General features: G+C 58.4%; 2 protein-coding genes and 1 pseudogene across 2 annotated transcripts in view; 2 read left to right on the top strand and 1 right to left on the bottom strand.

The window, feature by feature from the left end:
- LOC136570728 (uncharacterized) overlaps positions 1-18,655 on the top strand; it is a 2,607,743-nt pseudogene that overhangs the window by 2,062,719 nt on the left and 526,369 nt on the right.
- The window catches only part of LOC136570729 (uncharacterized), a 2,347,277-nt gene that overhangs the window by 1,914,498 nt on the left and 414,124 nt on the right, over positions 1-18,655 (bottom strand).
- Positions 3,221-7,062, top strand: LOC136570718 (serine/threonine-protein kinase pim-1-like). The gene is made up of 8 exons (XM_066571165.1): positions 3,221-3,226; positions 3,824-3,945; positions 4,967-5,339; positions 5,446-5,526; positions 5,573-5,622; positions 5,855-6,222; positions 6,456-6,632; positions 6,923-7,062. The coding sequence occupies exons 1-8, from the start codon at positions 3,221-3,223 to the stop codon at positions 7,060-7,062; spliced, it is 1,317 nt and encodes a 438-aa protein (XP_066427262.1).

Genomic DNA, 18,655 nt, shown 5'->3' with positions numbered 1-18,655 from the left:
ACGAGGAGGGGCTGCAAACGCAGATGGCGGGGATGTGAGGGGGAAAGAGCCAGCCTGGGCCGGGAAGGCGGCCGGAGATGGAGCCAGAGCTCGGAGCTGGTGCTCCATGAGCAGCTCCATGATGGGGAGAAGCCCCACATGTGCGTGGAGTGTGGGAAGAGCTTCAGGTGGAACTCCGAGCTGATCAGGCACCAGAGGATCCACACTGGGGAACAGCCCTACGAGTGTGGGGAGTGTGGGAAGAGCTTCAGCCAGAGCTCCAGCCTGATCGTGCACCAGAGGATCCACACTGGGGAGAGGCCCTATGAGTGTTCCGAGTGTGGGAAGAGCTTTCAGACCAGCTCGAGTCTCTTCCAGCACTATCGGATTCACACAGAGGAGAGGCCCTTCCAATGCCCCGACTGTGGGAAGGGATTCAGGCAGAACTCCACCCTCGTCACCCACCGGCGCATCCACACAGGGGAGAAGCCCTACGAGTGTGATAAATGCAGGAAGAGGTTTCAGACCAGCTCCAGTCTCCTCCGGCACTATCGGATTCACACAGAGGAGAGGCCCTTCCAATGCCCCGAGTGTGGGAAGGGATTCAAGTACAACTCCGACCTTGTCAATCACCAGCGCATCCACACAGGGGAGAGGCCCTACGAGTGTGATAAATGCAGGGAGAGGTTTCAGACCAGCTCCAGTCTCCTCCGGCACTATCGGATTCACACAGATGAGAGGCCCTTCCAATGCCCAGACTGCAGGAAGGGATTCCAGCGCAACTGCACCCTCGTCACCCACCGGCGCATCCACACAGGGGAGGGGCCCTACGAGTGTCCCCAGTGTGGGAAGAGCTTCTCACAGAGCTCTCACTTGACCCAACACCAACGGAGGCACCGGTAAGGGAAGCCCTGCGAGTGCCCCGAGTGCGGGAAGAGCTTCGTGCGCTGCTGCAGCTCCATCCCCCACTGGAGGAGGAACTTAGGGCACAGCCCTGGTCACTCACATTCCCTGTGATCCATGTTGGGAACACACCTGGCTGTTTGTCCTTTGGTTTGGCTTTAATTTTTGCTCTTCTCAATATCTTTGCACTCCAAAAACCAAGAGGGATTGATCTGTTACCTTAAAACCACTCAAATCCCACTGAAAACAACTAAGTTTTAAGCCATAAATGCTCAATCCCACTTCAAATTTCTTGTTCCCTCCTCAAAAAAACTCAGTCCCAGGATAAACTTGCTCAATTCCACAGCCATCAGGGTGAGATGGGGTTGGAAGGAGATTGGGAGAAGTGGGATCATGTGGAGCAGTGGGATGGGGATTGTGTGGGCCTGGGTGTGTGGCATGTATTTGATAGCAAATAAAAATTTCAAGAGGTCCTGATTTCTGTCCCGTTCATTTTCACTCAATTCTTTTTACAGAGTGCCACCTTGTCAGCTGATTCAATTCCTATAAAAGTCCCATTTTTAAATCATCTAACCCAAACAGTCCAAAAACCAATATCCAAGTAAAGCCACTCACCTGTAATTAAATTTTTAAAAAATATTTTAATTGTTTTTGAGTATCTAAGGGTGATAAAGTTTAATTGTTTGGTTAAAATGTCTGAGAAATTATACTGCTGTTTGGTTTTGTGTTTTATATATTTGTAATATGAATTGTTTCACTACGGTGTGTTAGATTGTATGTTAGTTTTTTTAGATATTTTTTATCTAAAGTACATTAGTCATCGAGTTAAAACTTTCAAAAGGGATTTCTTGGTATATAATTTGTTTATTTATATGCATTGGTAATATTATAGCAACAATTGTTGTTTTTTTGGGTTGAACCATTGGAATATCGTAAGGAAGACTTGAGATTTTTATATTTCATTTTTATTATAATTTATTTAATTTTAATTATTATTTCTTTATTTATAATTCTAATTTTTTTGAGATGTGTCCTGGTTTAGGGCAAATTTGAGAGAAAACCTCCCCGGGGGCCCCTCCAGAAAGCAAAGCCACAGGGCCCTCCCCCCAACCGGTTCGGGAGGGATTGCTCAGAGAGAAGTGGAAAGAACCTGTTCATTTAACAGGCACAGCACCCCCAGTACACAAAATGAACAATACCCATGACACCGCTCTTTCCCGGCTCTGAAAAGGATGACAAATTCAGAAAGTCTCTCTTGGGGGTGGTCGCTCTGTTCTCAGTCCCTCCGGCGCTGGGGCAGCTGCTGCAGCCACAAGGTGCAAACTCTCGGTGTTTCCCAGGTCCCAGTCCAGAGCAGGTTCAAGTAATTCTGAAAAAAGGAAAGGAAAAACAGTCCAGGGAAAAATTCAGACTTCTTAGCTAAACTAACTAATGAGCAGAAGCAAAAAGCGAGAGCAAAGCAGGAGCAAGAGCAAAGCAAAAAGCCAAGCAAAAAGCAAAAGCAGCACCATGTGCTACCCCGTCTCTGTGTCCCACCAGCTGTGGAGGAGCAGGCTGATAAGAAACCAAAACAAAACTTTCACTCTTCAGAGCCAGTCTTGGAGGCACAGAACATAATATCCAGCATAAACAGAAGACACGAATGGGGATACAAGCATCGTAACGTCACCCTAGGACAATGTCCCAAAGGTCCATTTGCTGTAGATGGGATGACTTGCACGTCAGTGTTTTCCAAGGTAGCTTCTGCTGCTGCTGCCACACCGACTCCTGCGCTCCCTGCTGTGGCTGATTGAAGAATGTCCAGGTTGTGGGGGAGCATTTGTGTCACGGCGCGCCCCCTTTAGCGCTCGGTTCCGCGGGTCCCAGCGGCTCCATCTCTCTCGTCTGTGGATTTGCATTCGCCGCTTCGGTGCCTGTGCTTGTCACATCTACTGCACTTTCCCTTGGAACCAGTAGCTGTTGCTGTTTGTTACTTTTCTTTACGGCTCTAACTTTGCACCCGTGGCTGCCACACCGAAGGCAAACTCGGTCGGGGCCGTTTTCTCTGTGCTGCACAAGTGGCTCAAGGGCAGTTGCCATTGCGTTGCTGGATAGGTGGCCTTGTCCTCTGGAGCTCCTACTCCCAAACAAGCTTCTGTCATGTCTGCCACATTAGCTGTTCTGGGCAAAGTTTGCAGGATCCTTTTGGAGGTGAGATTTGCATTTTCTACTGCTAATTGCATTCCTAGCACAGCTTTAACCTCTGGGCACATTCCTGGAGCCCAAAGTACTGCATTTCTGAGGCGGTCTAGGAAACTCATACAAGTCTCATTTGCCTCTTGTCCAATGGTGGTATAAGATGGAGGTGCTAGTCCCATATCTGGAAATGCATGAGAAGCCTCTCATGCAAGTTTCTGAGACTGTTGCAAAATAGCAGTATGCAAACGTGCTTGAGCTTGCGGGTCAGCAAAAGGGCCTCTCTTCAGCATCATTTCTGGGGGCCCAGGCTCCCTAGGGTCTCTTTCTAAGGGGTTTTGATTATTTTTACCATTTCAACACATTCTGTGTGTCCCTGCAAGCAAGAAAGCACCACAGAGCCTCTCCCTCAAAGCCTTGAGGTAGTGCCAAGGCAGAACTTGTTCATGCTCTTTTCCCCTGGTGATTTTCTACTCCTGTCCAGACTCTGATAGCAAAGCCGTGCTGGTGACAAAAGATTGACCTTGGCATCCTGGGGCACTTTCTGGGTGGGTGTTTGAATCTGCTTTTCCAGGCCTCGGGCTGAGCAGGGTGAGGCTGAGGCCTGGGCCCCTCCAGCCGGTGCCGGGGAGCCCCCGGGGCAGCGGCGAGGGGCGGCCCTGAGGGGCGGCACAGGGGGCATTTCCCCCGAGCGGGCGGGCGGGCGGGCGGCGGGGAAAGGCGCCCTGGGCACAAGGGCAGGCACAAGGGCCCCGGCTCTCTGCAGTGTGGGCGGCCCAGCGCCAATCGCTGCTCCCGGAGCCGCTGCCAGGGCCGGGTCTCCTCCCCGCCGCTGACCCTGCACCTGCAGCGCTGCCTCCGCCTCTGCCGGGCTCCCCGGCACGGACGGCAAGGATGTGGACACGCTGCAGCAGGGGCCCAGCAGGGACACCCAGATGGTGCCGGGGCTGCAGCTCCTCTCCTGCAAGGAAAGGCTGACACAGCTCGGCTTCTTCAGCCTGGGAAAGAGACCCAGCCTTGATCCAGCTGTGGCCTTCCAGTACCTGAGGGCAACATACAAGAAAGCTGGACAGGGACTTTGTACGAGGGCAGGCAGGGACAGGACAAGGGAGCATGGATCCAAATGGAGAGAGATTAGGTTTAGGTAAGGGATTCAGAAAAAAGACTCTCCTGGAACAGGTTGCCCAGAGAAGGTGTGCGTGTCCCGTCCCTGACAGTGTTCAAGGCCAGGCTGCATGGAGCTCTAGACAAGCCGGTCCAGTGCAAGGGGTCCCCAGCCACAGCAGGGGGGTTGCAGCCATGGAATTTTCCAGATCCCTTCCAAGCCAAACCATGCCATGACTCCATGATTCTGGGATACTTCCCCTCCTCATCCTCTGGCAGAAAAAGAAACTTGGCCCTAAGTTCCACACTGCAGACCATGTCTTTTGGCAGCCTGCAACTGTGTCAACAGAGGATGAAAAGAGATGACATTACGGACACGATTTCCCTTTTCTACTTGAAAAGTAAATGCTCTGCTCCTGTCCACTCTGGCAAAATTGTCACAAGAGGCAATTGTTCCCCATGAAATGCTTGGTCTCATGCAAAGAAGAAAGAAGCCAGAAGCCAACAGTCTTCGTTATTGCTACATTGTTTTCTTTGGTTACTTCTCTAATAGGAATGACTTTGGGGTGTGATTTGTTTGTTTCTCTCTTTCGTTCCTTGGGTCGCGCGGCGGCTCCTCCGTTGGGTTCGCGGGGGCAACAGAGGAACGGCCGCGAGCTCCGGCGGCTCCGCAGCAGCAGCAGCAGCAGCACTTCTCTTGATTGGTTTTCCGCTTGACTTTTCACTTGCTCCCCATCCCCTTCTCCCTCTCACACTCACTCGATTCCTGTCCCGTGCTGTGCCGTCCGTGTTCCGCCTCTCCCAGCCTGGCTGATGCCGCGTCCCGCAAGGCGCCCCTCGGCGGGGCCGCCCCGTGCCCGCCCCTGCCCAGCCCGCCGTGGTTCCGCCTCGGCCGGGCTCTCTCCGTCCTGGCTGTGGCGCTGCTGGAAGAGCCGCTCGCTCTGGTGCTGGCAGAGCAGTGCGGGCTTTTGGCTGCACCTGGCGCGGGCTCTGGCCCAGCCCCAGCCGAGGCCCTGGGCCCGAACGAAGCCCCTGCCGCGGTTCCGCCCGCAGCCGCCCTGCTGCCGCCCGGCTCCCGCCCCGTGGCCGACAGCGTGGCCGGCAGCTGCCCCGCTCCGATCTCCGCCGCTCGCCAGCTCGGCCGCCGGCCCCGAGCCACCGCAGCCCGGGGCAGCTCGGCAAGCAGCAGCGCGCCGGGCGGGCGGGTGCCCCGGGCAGAAGAGCGGCAGCGCCGTGCCGCCCGCAGGGGCGGAGAGGCCTCTCCTAGAGCAGCTCTAGCAGCAGGGCCCGCTGCTGGGCAGCGGCGGCTGCGGCAGCGTTTACTCCGGTCCCCGCCTCACCGACGGCGCCCTGGGAAGAGACGGGGCCGCCTCGGAGGGCGGCGGGCGATGAGCTCAGCCTTGGCTCGCAGGCGGCCATCAAGCGAGTGTCCCGGGAGCGCATCTCGGAGTGGGCGCGGCTGGGGAGTGAGCGGGGCCAGCGGGAGGAGCCGGCGGGGCATGCCGGGCGGGGCTGAGGCGAGGCCCGGCAGGGCGGCAGCCGGAACGCTGCGAGGGCAGCGAGCGTGGAGTGAGCGGGGGCCGCACAGCGCCCCGGGCCGGGTCATGGCGAGCCGCGGCGGGGCCAGGCAGGGGCTGCCTGAGGCGCGGCGCAGCATCGGCCCCGCTGATGGCATCGCGGTCCCCCCGCAGCGCAAGGGCGCCCTTGTGCCCCTGGAGCTGGCGCTGCTGTGGAAGGTGTCGCGGCCTGGCTTCCGCAGCGTCGTGCGGCTCCTGGACTGGTTCGAGGTGCCCAAGGGCTTCGCGCTGCTCATGGAGCGTCCGCAGCGCTGTCAGGACCTCTGGTACTTCCTGCACGAGCGGCGGTTCCTGACGGAGCCCGTGGCGCGGGGGCTGTTCCGCCAGGTGCTGGAGGCCGTGGGGCACTGCAGCAGCCGCGGCGTCCTGCACCGCCACATCAAGGCCGAGAACGTCCTCATCGACCTGGCCATGGGTGAGGCGAAGCTCATCGACTTCGGCTGCGGCACGATGCTCCAGGACACGTTCTACACCCGGATGTCAGGTGAGCCCAAAGCCGGGGCCCAGCCGGGCAGCGGAGTTCCCCCCTTGGCTATCAGAGGGGGAAGAGGGAGGGAAGGAAGGAGGGAGGGAAGGAAGGAGGGGGAATCCACCTTCAGCCAGCTGCAGCCAGGTTGCTTTGTGGCAGGGCAGGGGCTGGCTGTTGTGGAACGGGAGCTGGCTGGGAGGGAGGGAGGGAGCAGCATGGGCCTGATGAGCTGCGCCCGTGTCCCATAGGAATGCCGGAGTACAGCCCACCGGAGTGGATCCTCTTTGGCTGCTACCATGGCCAGCCAGCCACCATCTGGTCCCTGGGCATCGTGCTCTATGAGCTGCTCTGTGGGCACCTTCCTTTCCACAGCAACGAGGACATCGTCCGGGGCCAGCTCTTCTTCCCACCCTGGGTGTCTCAAGGTGGGGATGCGCCTTCAAGGCACGAGGGGAAGAACAAACGGGGTTGGGAGGGGCGGCTGGCACATAAGCGTCCTGCTCTTGCAGCTGGTGAGGAGGTGCATCTCCTGAGCTTAGCTGGAGGAGGTGGCACCTGTGCCTCTGTGCTGGTGTCCTCCGCAAGAGAGGATCGATAGGAAGCTTTTGGCTGCAGCTCTGAGCACTCCTGGTGTGGCCTGGGCACTGTGGAGTGTGGTTGAGCATGGACAGGAGCCTTGTCCCGCTGAGCGGCGGTTTCTGGTTTCTCTCCGCAGAGTGCCAGCACCTCATCAGGTGGTGTTTATGCATGGAGCCCACAGACAGGCCAGCACTGGCAGACCTTTTTGAGCATTCTTGGCTGCAGGAGCCCTGCCTGGCCCAGGAGACAGCAGAGATGCCTCCCTGTGCACAGTAGGATCCAGGAGCCCAGCAAGCAGCAGCGGCACGCGTCTCGTGGTGCTGGAAGAAAACCCCGGAGCGTTTCCCTGCGGCCGTGGCGCGGAGGAGAGAGCGCAGCCGAGGAGATGCTGCTTCCGCTGGTCCCCGCGAGCTGTGGAGGGAGCGACTCCGTGCTGCCCGTCCCATTGGAGAAGTGGTGGCAGTGCGGTGAAGGTGCCATGGACTGGGACAGGGGAAACATCCCCCTGCAGCTCAATGGCATCGTGATGTCCACGCAAGCCGGGGCACAGCTGGCGCGTTCTTCTGGAGCACGACGTGGAGCTGGGAACACCATCCTGGAGCTGGCCGCTGGCGGGGCAGAGCCGATTGGCTTTGGCTGCGGCCCCTGCCTGGAGGACACGCTCTGCGCCCCGATGGAATCAAGATGAGTCCCCAGCCGGCGCAGGGGCGGGGGGATGCTGGTGCTCCCAGGCACGGCAGGGCTCGGCCTGGCCACTCGCCGGAGGTTCTGCGCTTGGCGGCGCTGGGGAATATTAATTTTTCCGCCGGCCGCCGAGCTGCTTTTTGGCAGGACAGGGGATGGATGTTGTGGAAGGGGAGCCGGCTCCTGGCCTTGCTGACAGCTTCTGCCAGCCAGCCTGGCACGGGCTGAGGTGGGGGCAGCCAGCCTGACAAAAGCATCCACCCATGTGGATGGGGGCGGCAGAGGGGGACGGGTTCCGAAGCCGTGCCCCAGCTGGTCTGCTCTGCACGCCCTTGAGGAAGGGGTGCATTTACGGGCCGGAAAGGTGGGGATTTTCCCCACCCGTGGACAGGTTTAATTCTCACATGGAGTGGTCAGACCCTCCTCAGGCCCATGAAACGGTGATAGGCTTTGTGCTTTTTCTGTTTCCAGATCTTGTTTTGAATTGACTTTAGTGCAATTGTTCTTTGTTTTTCCCAGGAGGATTACACCTGGTGCCCAGACCGGACAGGGAAGCGCCTGCAGCGTCCGTGGAGCGCATCCAGTGCCAGCGCTGCCCCAGGGGCCACGGTCTGCAGGGACAGCCCCTTCCAGAAGGACGAGGACCTGGTTTGGGATCGGCTCCTCTCCTGGCAGCAGCTCTCCAGAGGTGGGCACCCGGCTCCACAGCTCGGCTGGCAGAAGGGCTCCGGGCAGGCGGCAGCGGGCACACGGGCATCCCGCTCTTGCAGCTGCTGAGGAGGTTGCTGTGCCGGGATTAAGCAGAGGAGGTGGAACGTGGCCTGCCCCACTGCCCTTCTCTAAAGACAGAGAATGGGTCGGGAGGTTTGGGCTCTGAGCACAGCCAGCAGCCTGGCCCGGGCACAGGCCATGGCGGGACAGGGGGACAGGAGCCTGCTGCCACTGACCGTGGCTCTCTGGTTTCTCTCCGCAGGCTGCCAGCACCTCATGCCATGGGAACGGCACCGCTCGGCCTGCCAGGCTGGGAGGGCTGGAGGGCGGCCGGTGTTCATTTGCTGTCAGAAATAAATTGGGTTTTTTGTCATTGTCATCATCGGAGCGTTTCTTTCCTCCTTTTCCAAGCTCTTGGCCTCCCTTCCTCCAGGGTAATCTTTTTTGTCCTTCCTCAACCGCTTGATGGCATTTGGCAGGGGGGATTAAGCAACATGAAAAATTCAACAACAGCTCCCGTTGCCAACTGCAGCAGCCCCTTCAAGAGCCCTGAGCTTCCACCAAAGGTCAGTGTGTGCCTTGCAAAAGGAAGTGCTTTGCAGTGATGGGGTTGTTGCCCTGCTGCAAAAGCTGGGAGGAAATCAGAAATGGAAAAATGCCAATTTGGCTCAACCACCGCCCAGGTTCTTCATCTTTTCCCTCTTCTCCATGACAGGCAGGGCTGGACTCCAGCAAGGTTCAAGTCCTTGGTGCTCTCTGGCATCAAAGGGATCAAGTAAACTCTTGCACGCAGGGACTACAACAGGGCTTCTTGTCAGATCCCAGGAAATTCCTCTGGCTGCCCTGGAGGACTCGAGTCCCTGCCCAGGGGGCTCAGAGACCCTGGCACAGAGCCCAAGACCCCTGTGCCTTTGATTTAGCCCTTGGAAAAATCAACTTTATATGAAGAGTTGCAAGCCATGACAGTTTAAGTAGAATGACAGTGAATTTATCCCAGGGTGAAAAATAGATTTTTGGGGGTTTCTAGAATGGGGCTTCAGGGGGCAAGATGGAGGAATCTGGGCGTGTCCAGCCTTTCTCCTTCGTCTTGGCCTCCATCTTCTGCTGTGATGTTGGCACTTTTAGAATGGTTAAGAGTAGAAGCTCACTGTCTAACATAGGTGATAGGTATTGGAAAGTAATTGTAAATATCGTACAGGTAGTTTTTAGTATAAGAAGATAACACTGCCCTGGGGCAGGCAGAGTGCCTTAGACTGTCTTGCTTAGAGGACCTCGGCAGGACAGGAGAAAGAATTTTATAGATAAGACACAAGAAACAACCTTGAGAGCCAGAAATGAAGAGCTCTGACTCCTTCTTCAAGCGCCGGGCTGGGAAAAGAGACTTTGGAACTTATCTCGGGCTCACTCTGACCAGCGAGAGACCCCGAGAGCATGAGTCCGTAAGACGAAATACTGAAGGATTGGCTCCAAAACATAAATATCCTTGTTGGCCGTGTCTTCTTGACCAAGAAATCCTTCAAAGCTCTTGTAACTACAAGTCTTGCGGCCCTGTGAGCCATGCGGTGCAGATGTGAGCCAAACTCACCCTTCCTGTCTATGGAGAAGAGAAGAAAAAGCAATGGCATCATCTGAAAAACTCAGAGGTCCGCTCTCTAGCTCCTTCCAAACTCCTTCAAATCGCCCAAAGTGGGATTTAGCTACAAATAGATGACAAGGACTCTTAGTGCTGGCTCTTGGACTCCAGAGCAGCTGCTTTAGAATCTTTCACAGAACCCTGTGCAGTTCTGTGGAGCCAGAAATGGATCATTTGAAGAAACTTTCCCAACTGACTTGCATGGAGGTTTGTTTGAAGGGTATTTGAGGAGAAAGGCTCGCGGCAGAGCTCTGGGCTTTGGCCTAGCTGTGTCCCCTGCTGATTGTCAAGTGTGCCATCAGCTGCAGGGCTTTCTGGGCTAAAACTATCATCAAGTCACTGGGGCTTGCTCTTTTTGGCCTCTAAAAGCTGGAGCCACTTTCGGGGCAAATTTGGAGACCTCATCTCTGGGAGGATGGAGCAGCTAGGATTTTCCCAGTTGCTGGGAATGGTTCTCCAGGCCCTGGGTGTAAAACGGGGCTGCCCAGCAAGTGTGGATCTGCAAGATGATAAACAATTCTCTTGGTTTGAAAAGACAGGTGTCTGCTAAGGAAGGCAGAAGCCTTTTCTGAAATGGATAATGTCAATCCCCTCCCTTCAAATGATTCTCATTTAGAAATTCAAATGCTCTTGGGAAAAAATATGGGGATAGGACTGAGCCCGCAGAGCCGGGCAGCGTTTGCTGATGCTCTGAGCCCTTCCTAAAGATCCTGTGCGGGCTGTCTCAGACACCTTGGGCCAGGGATTCCTTCCAAGCTGGGCCACTTTGGCTGGGCCGGGGGTGGCCCCGGGGCAGAAGGCAGTGTGTGCAAGGGCCCTGGGTGGCACGCTGCAGCATGGTCACCGTGCCATGGAATGGAAGCCGGTGTCCAAGGCCCCTTTGTGACACGTGGGAAATAGAAGCTTGCCCGGCTGCTGGCAACATGCAACGGGGCACAAGGGGACAGAGCGGTGCCGTGAGGAGCCCCCGCACAGCGCACTCGTTCCCGTCTGACCCGGAGCTTCTCCGCGGCGCTGTTCCTGCAGCTGAGCTCGAGGCCAGAGCACAGGACTCGCTGACCCGTGGCCTTCCTGAGGCTTCTATTCTGCAGCTGCCCTCAAGGGCAGAGCGTGGGACTTGGTGCCCCGGAGCTTTCCCAAGGCATCTCTCCTGCAAGTAGCTCCAGGCACAGCCATGGAGCAGAGACCCCCGAGAGTGCCCAAGCTGGCCTGGGTGGAGGAGGAGGAGGAGGAAGAAGAAGGCCCTGGAGCTGCCCCAGCCCAGGAGACAGAAGAGGTGGTGCCGTTCCATCCACCGCAGGAGGGTGAGTGGCAGAGCTGGGCTGCCACAGGGCTGGAGCCTGCAGTCAACTTGGGCACATGCAATGCCATGCCATGCCATGCCATGCCATGCCATGCCATGCCATGCCATGCCATGCCATGCCATGCCATGCCATGCCATGCCATCCTCTGGGGAAATGCCCATGGACAGGAAGGAAGAGGGGCCGGGCAGACACCCCGCAGTGGCCGTGCTCCATCCCCTGGGGCATCCCGGGGCTCTCCCTGCCTGGGCAGCGCAGGGCTGGGCTCTGTTCTCCGGCCTCTCCCGCAGCCCCTCAGCTCTGGCTGCGCTCGCTCTTTGCCAGATGCAGCCCTGGAGCGCACACAAGAGCAGGAATCCAGCCGTGGCCGCTTCCGCAGAACAGCGCAGGTACCTGCAGCCACCCCCACCTGGGCTGGGCCTGCTGTCCCTGCTCAGCCCAGCACCGTGTGTGCAGCACTCCATGCAACATCCCCGGCCTCTTGCCCTTCTCCTACAGCTCGTCTGCGACTTTATCCGGAGCATTGGGCAGGAAGAGACCAGCACCATGGGCACTGGGCTCAGAGCTCGCTCAGAGCTCCTCAGTCATGAGACCAGTGCCGCCCTGCTGGATTTGCTCCTGGAGAAGGCTGTTGCCACGCCAGAACAAGTGAGCAGCCTGGGGCCAGGCTTCAATTCCCCCATGAGTCCCGTGGCTTCCCCAGCCACGCCTGCTGGTCCCTGGGAGCCTTTGAGGCCATGGCAGTGCGCTGGCAAGGGAAGCACTTCTCTGGGGACCCTGGGGACATCGCTCCCTCTGGCAGCTTTCCAAGTCTCCCCGTGCCTTCTCCAGGTGCCAGCCATGGTGAGGTCCATTCACCGATGGCTCCTGGCCAATGATTCTGCCCAGCACAGGCTGGACAAGGCCCTGCTGAATGTCACCAGAGCACACCCGGGTGAGGCAGTGGTGACGCTCCTGCGTGTGGCCCCGTCCTGTGACAGGTATGGGGCCCACCTGCCCAGAGGGCTCAGGCCTCCCCAGCCCATCACCCTGTACCGCCTGGCCCAGGTGTCTGAGCAACAGAGAGTTCCAGGGCCCTCTGGCTGCTGCCTTTCCCAGCCTTGGCACGTCAGCCCCCGAGCCTGCTGCCATGCTCCCTTGCCGTCCCTCAGGGGCCTGTCCCCACAGGGCTGGGCTGCCTGGCTGCTGCTGGCCAGGCCCAGTGGGCACAGGAAGAGCCGGCGGTCAGCCCGGGCCCCTAGGGATGCCCAGGCCACGGTGCTGTGTCTGAGATCCCCCTGAGACAGAGCTCTTACCCCTCAGAGCTGCCATCTCCATGTGGAAGACCATCATGTGCTCGTCCAGGACTGCAGAGCCAGTGCTGCTGATCCTCCTGGATGTGCTGGGCAGCTGGCCAGAGCGCAGCACGTGCACCTCCCATGGGGACAAAACGGGTGTCTTTGGCCTGGCTGTGAGTTTCTGCAAGTGGCCTTTGCTGGCCACAAGGCTGCCTCTCCAGCAGCTCTCCATCCTCCTTCCCCCACTGCATCTCCCTGCCTCAGGCGCTGGCCTGAAACCTGGCCCAGGGGCAGCCTCAGGCCCACCAGGCCCCGTGCTCCCCCTGCCAAGGTCTCTGCGGGCCTCTCCCTGCCCTGCTCGGGCCCTGCCCCAGGGACACCTGGGCACTGAGCGCTGTCTCGGGGGGCTTTGTCCCTTGCAGGCAACCGTGGTGATGCGGAAGATGCTCCAGGAGCCCCATGTGCCACATGTAGTGACGTCGTATTTCCCCCAGCTATTTGTGCATCTGCTCTTCCAAGTGTTCTTCAGCACAGAAGAGATGCCAGAGGAGGTCGATGCCTTCTGGAAGGAATGCCTGCAAGAGCACGGCCTTGCCACCAGCCCCAACAGGTGCTCCATGCCAGTCCTCCTGTCCCTGCCACGTGCCTGCCAAGGAGCCAGTGCTGCCAGGGTGACCTGGCCTTTGCTGTGCACACAGGTTTGCAGTGCAGAGCCTGAAGTCCCTGCTCTGCCGAAAGCAGTACAAGGAGGTGGTGGTGTCAGTGGAACGCAAGCGTGGCTGGGACACGCTGCTCTGTGCTGACACCCGCCACTATGCCGTGGGTCTGCTGGCCAGGTGAGACTCCCCTTCTCCCCATTGCTCCCGGCATTTGTGCCCTGTGCCCGGGCTGTCCCACACAGTCCCCGTGGCCCTGGGACACAGGGCCTTGTCACCGAGGGACGGCCAAGCAGACTGGAAAAGGCTGGGAGGGGAGAGAGCACAGGAGGAGACACCTCCTAAAGGGCCCAGGTCCCCTTGCAGGACGGTGGTGAAAGAGCAGCAGGCTCTGCCAGCCTGTCCTTGGAGAGATTTGCTCAGGTTCCTGGTCCCTTTTTCGCCCTCCTAGGGAGATGCGCCATGCTTGTCTTGGGTTGGGTTCCAGTATTGCACTCCACCTCCTCTGGCTGCTCAGCACACAGGAGCCACACTGGGATCTGCCCGCCCTGGCGTTCCTTGTGGAGGTGAGCCGGGTGTGCAGCGCTGCCTGGCTGAGCTGCCTCCCAGCTCTCTGCCCTCTGGGAGCCGCAGCCGCCTTGGACGCTGCCCGCGCCCTGTGCTGCTGCTGCTGCTGCTGCTGCTGCTGCTGCTGCTGCTGCTGCTGCCTGGGCCCAGCCCTGTGCGGCTCCGGGCTCCTGCCGGCCGGCTCCCCCATCACTGGCCTGTGCCTTTCAGCTCCTCGAGTGCCTGGATGCCAGTGAATGTGGTGCCAGTGTTGTGAAGGTCTCTTCAAGGTACCTGCAGAGCGAGTGCAGGGAGAGGCGTCGCCTGGCGCTCAGGGCCCTGCTGGAGCTCATTGATGATCCCTCAATGGTGAGAAGGGGGCGGTGGCTGAAGCTGCGCTGGGAACGCAGTCACTTGGCCTGGCCTGGGCTTGGGGCGCTGGGGCAGCTGCTCCCAGCTCTCCTGCCTCCCGCTTCAGCTGCCCGCGTGCTTCGGGACAGGCCTTTGGCCTCTGGGCCCTGCGGCAGCAGGATGGCCTTTCACAGGCTTGTGTTCCGCACAGGCCGAAAGAATGTGGAGCCTGACCCAATGCCTCATGGACCTACTGTGCGACAATGATGCAGAGATAGCTGGCATGACCCTCATCACACTCAGCTTTCTATTCCTGCAAAAATCACACAATTCTGATGTCAACCCCCATTGCCCTGCAGCTGGCTGAGGCGCTCCTGCCACTCTTTGACCACGTAAGGCTCTGTGCCCCCAGCCACAGCCGCTGGCTGCTGCCTGGAAACTGTGTGCCCTGTGCATTTCCAGCCCTGTGCCCAGGGGGCCTGCAGGAGCCAATGCTGAGGTAGTTTTTCTTTTTTTTTTCCTACAGGATAATAGCCAGGTACAGCTGCTCTCCATCAAACTCTTCCGAGACATGATGGAGTATTTGGAAGAGAGAGAAAAACCTTTGGAAAGCCCTGTGCAACAGAGCCTGCTAGCACTCTTCTTCCACTGCCATGATGAGAATCAGCGTGTGGCAGAGGTGAGGACTCGTGGGCTGCTGCTGTTCCCCTGGCAGGGGGCTCGGCTGCCTCCTGCCCTGCGCCTGCTGGATCGCAGCCTCCTGCAGGCCATGGCACGGGGACGCGGGTGCCGTGCCCTGGCCTGTGGGGCCATCTCCGAGTCCCTGCTGCTCTCCAGGCTTCTCAGGAAGCGCTGCTTTGTGCGGTCAAGTTGATGAAGAGGAGGGATCTCAAGAAGCTGGTGAAGGAGCAGAAACTGTGCAAGTTCAGCGAGTGCCTGGTAAGGAGGGCCTGCAAGGCCCAGCCTCAGGCTGGAGAAGGCCCCTGAGGGTGGCGCTCAGTGTGCGGGCCGGGCAGCTGTGCCCCTGCCCGCTGCGGCAGCCAGAGGCCGCGCGGGCTCCTCTCCAGGCTCCTGAGGGCCCGAGCCGGGTGCCCATGGAGCCCCGGCCCGACGGGGCTGCGGGGCGGCACCGCGGCTCCCCGGGCAGCAGCCGGCCCGCTGCCCCCTCCCCTCGGGAGCCCTTGGCCGGCGGCTGCTGGCCGCGCCTCAGGGCTGTGCGGGCAGGGGAGGCCGGGGCTGGGCGCAGGCAGTGCCCGGCCCAGGGGCTGAGCCCGCGCCAAGCCTTCCCTCCTGCCGCTCTCTGCAGCTGGCAGAGGACAGGAGCCGAGCGGCCGAGCACCTGCGCCGGGCCCTGCGCTACCTGCAGAGCCCACAGGAGCCCCTGCGAGAGGCGGCCATCAGCTTCATGGGTGAGCCACAAGCCCGCGCCCCCTCCCCGGCCCGGCCCGCCGCAGCTCGGCCCCGGCCCCGCCTGCTGCCCCGGCAGCGCCAGCCGGGCCCGGCGCCGTGGAGCCCCGCCTGGGCTGGGCATTGCTGCTGCCGCCCTCTGGCAGCCGTGCCCTGGGGCGGCAGCGTGCGCCAAGGGCCGGGCTGAGCCCTGCCGGGCCAGCAGCCCGTGTGGCCACAGCGCCGGCAGCACCGCCGGCAGGGAGCTGTGCCGCTGCCGCCGTGACAGGCTCTGTGTTCACAGGCATGGCCGGGCGGCGCCTGAGGGGGCAGCAGCGAGAGCTGCAGCTGATCTGCACTGGTGAGTGAGGGCAGCGGGCTGGCAGCGGGGGCTGCCGGGGGGGAGCTGCAAGCCCTGCCCCGGCTGCGGAGGGCTCTGCTCCCGTGGCCAGAGCACACTGAGCTTTCAGGGCCACGGGGGCCATTGCTGGCCCGCAGCTTCGGCCTGATCGCCTTGCTCCCTGCTCCATCCTGGCCATGGCAAGAGCCGGCTGGCATGGCCCTTGCTGGGGGCTCTCCTCGGCTCCCCGCAGATCTGCCTCTGACCGTGGCTCTGTTGCTGTCTCTTGCAGCCCTTGAAGACAAAACAAATGACATCAGCCTCGCCGTCGGAAGCTTGGCAATTCAAACGCTCTGCATCCTCAGGTCAGGAGAGCGGGCTCCCATCTCCAGCTTCCAGTGGCTCCGAAATCACCTGCGCAGGGCATGGAAGACACGGCCTCGTCTGTCGCTGCTCGGCTGCCTGCCCTGCCGCAGCTCCGTGGAGAGCTGATCCCAGAAGCTCTTTTTGCTGGGGCCACCTGAGTCAGGAGGAATTTTCTTTTACTTCAAGAATGTTCTTTTCTTTTTTTTTTTTTTCTTTCCTTTACCATGTAAATATAGACTGTGTTCTAATACACAGATTGCCAGGATCTTTCTTTTGCTGCCCAGGCTCCGCAGGGCCTAGGGGAAGAGGGGATAAAGGGTGCTTGTGCTCAACCAGCTGCCCAGGCGTGCAGTGGGCAAGGGGAAATGGCCAGAAGGCCCTTGGCCTTTGGTGGTTCTGCTGAAGCCTTTGTGCTGCCCACAGAGCGGCTGGGCAGGGGCCGGAGCTGCGGGGATCCCTGCCAGAGCGCTGCCTGGAGATGGCCACAAGCCCTGTGCCAGGCAGGAAGCGCCATCCGTGCCCTCCTGCCCGTCTGCTGCTGGCTGCCTTGCTGAGGGCTCCCAGGTGCCTCTGCATGGGGCTGCTCTGGAGCTGCTGTGGGGCTGCGGCGCTGCTGCCGGGCAGCTTGGCCGCGCTGGGGCAGGGCCTGAGGGGCTGGGGCGCTGGCAAGCCCTGAGCAATGGGGCTGTCAGAGGCCACAAGCAGCCCCCTGGCAGCCGCCTTCTCCCTGCCAGAGCTGACTTGCCAGGCGGATCCTGGGCACTCTGGAACTAACAGCATCAGTGTTATTAGAGAATGAAAGTGATCAAAGATGTCTGAAGTCCCACCATTTCAGAGGTGTTTGAGGGGGAATTTAGGATTTGGGGACACATTCTGTGTGGAGTGCCCCTGTGTCTAAGAGGCAGGAATTTGATCTCACCGTTCTTGTGTTGCTAAGAAGTCCTCCCCTGACCTAAACCCAAACTCCAGCCCTGGGATACCCTATAAAAACCCCATGGTCCTCCCTTTGCCCTGTCTTTCGGGGGTCAGAAATGGATTCTGGAGCTTTCTGAAACCCAGACCCGTCTCGTTTGTTCCCGGCACCGGCAGCTGCAGCCTCCCTGGACACCATGAACTCTGGAGAATGGGGGCAGCCAGTGGGGACAGGTCCTGGACTGCAAGATAAGTGTGTGTTCTGTTTGCCATCTGTCAGTGGTGGGGCAGTTATCTTCTGTTCATTGGGCAGTTTCTCTCTTCCACAACAAATCCTCCCTGTGGCGAGGTGTGTTCCATTAATAGGCCATTAATTATTAATTATCTTCTGGTAATGGGCCACTGAGTGTCACTGCATGGCTGATTGAATGACATCATCCCATTGGGAGATGCTCCGCCCAGGGGGAGGAGCCAAGCATTCCTACCTGGATAGAATCTGAGATTTGGAACACTGTAGGCAGCCTTTTCCTCCTGGATTCCCAGAGGAGCAGCTGTCTTTCTTCTCCACTGGATTCCCAGAGGATCAGCCTTTTCCTCCTGGATTCCCAGAGGAGCAGCTGTCTTTCTTCTCCGCGGGATTCCCAGAGGATCAGCCTTTTCCTACTGGATTCCCAGAGGAGCAGCTGTCTTTCTTCTCCATGGGATTCCCAGAGGATCAGCCTTTTTCTCCTGGATTCCCAGAGGAGCAGCTGTCTTTCTTCTCCACGGGATTCCCAGAGGATCAGCCTTTTCCTCCTGGATTCCCAGAGGAGCAGCTGTCTTTCTTCTCCACTGCATTCCCAGAGGATCAGCCTTTTCCAACTGGATTCCAAGAGGAAGGAAGATTCCCAGGCCCATCTACAGCAGCCCTGGACCTTCAGAGGAAAACTCCACCCTTCTCCAGGATCCCTGCTCCAACAGAACCACACCTGGCACTGCAGGAGGGCTGCAGCCACCAGTGAATGGGACTGCTGCCAGCACCCTGACCCACAGGGTGTCACGTCCTGTTCTGACTCTGTCTGTGGTTTTTTTCGTTTGTACTACTGCATTTATATTTTTAATTTTTCCTAAAAAAGAACTGTTATTCCTATTCCCATATCTTTGCCTGAAAGCTCCTTAATTTCAAAATTATAACAATTCAGAGGAAGGGGGTTTACATTTTCCATTCCAGGGGAGGCTCCTGCCTTCCTTAGCAGACACCTGGCTTTTCAAACCAAGACAATAACAAAGTTACTTTAACACCACAGATAGAAAATCCATTTTAATCTCTGCAAAAAGCCAATATTATGTGTCCATAACAATAAACCTCTCACTGAGTGATGGTAGATGTCAAACTAACATTGATAAAAAAATATAGCTTTTATTTCTGTTGTTAATTAAGCTCAGTGAAATAGCTGCTTGTGTTAAACTGCCTGCTTGGATGGGATAACATCCAGTGCACCCAGGATGAGGACACCTGTACAGATCTGCCAACTATCAGCACTCCCTGTCTGAAGTGAGCTACACTTTGGTAACATCTCATGTTTCATGCATGCAATGGGTGACCAGATTATTTAAAATGCTAATAAAATAAACAAGAAAGGTCATTTATGTTCCTCAAAATAACAACAATAACAACAACAAGTTCTGGTTTAATGAAAGGTGGAATCTGTTGCTCTTAAGAGCAA

This window comes from Molothrus aeneus, unplaced genomic scaffold (genome assembly GCF_037042795.1).
Source record: "Molothrus aeneus isolate 106 unplaced genomic scaffold, BPBGC_Maene_1.0 scaffold_36, whole genome shotgun sequence".
NCBI lineage: Eukaryota > Metazoa > Chordata > Aves > Passeriformes > Icteridae > Molothrus > Molothrus aeneus.
Note: the sequence above shows the minus strand (reverse complement) of the source record. Positions and strands in the feature narration are given on the sequence as shown.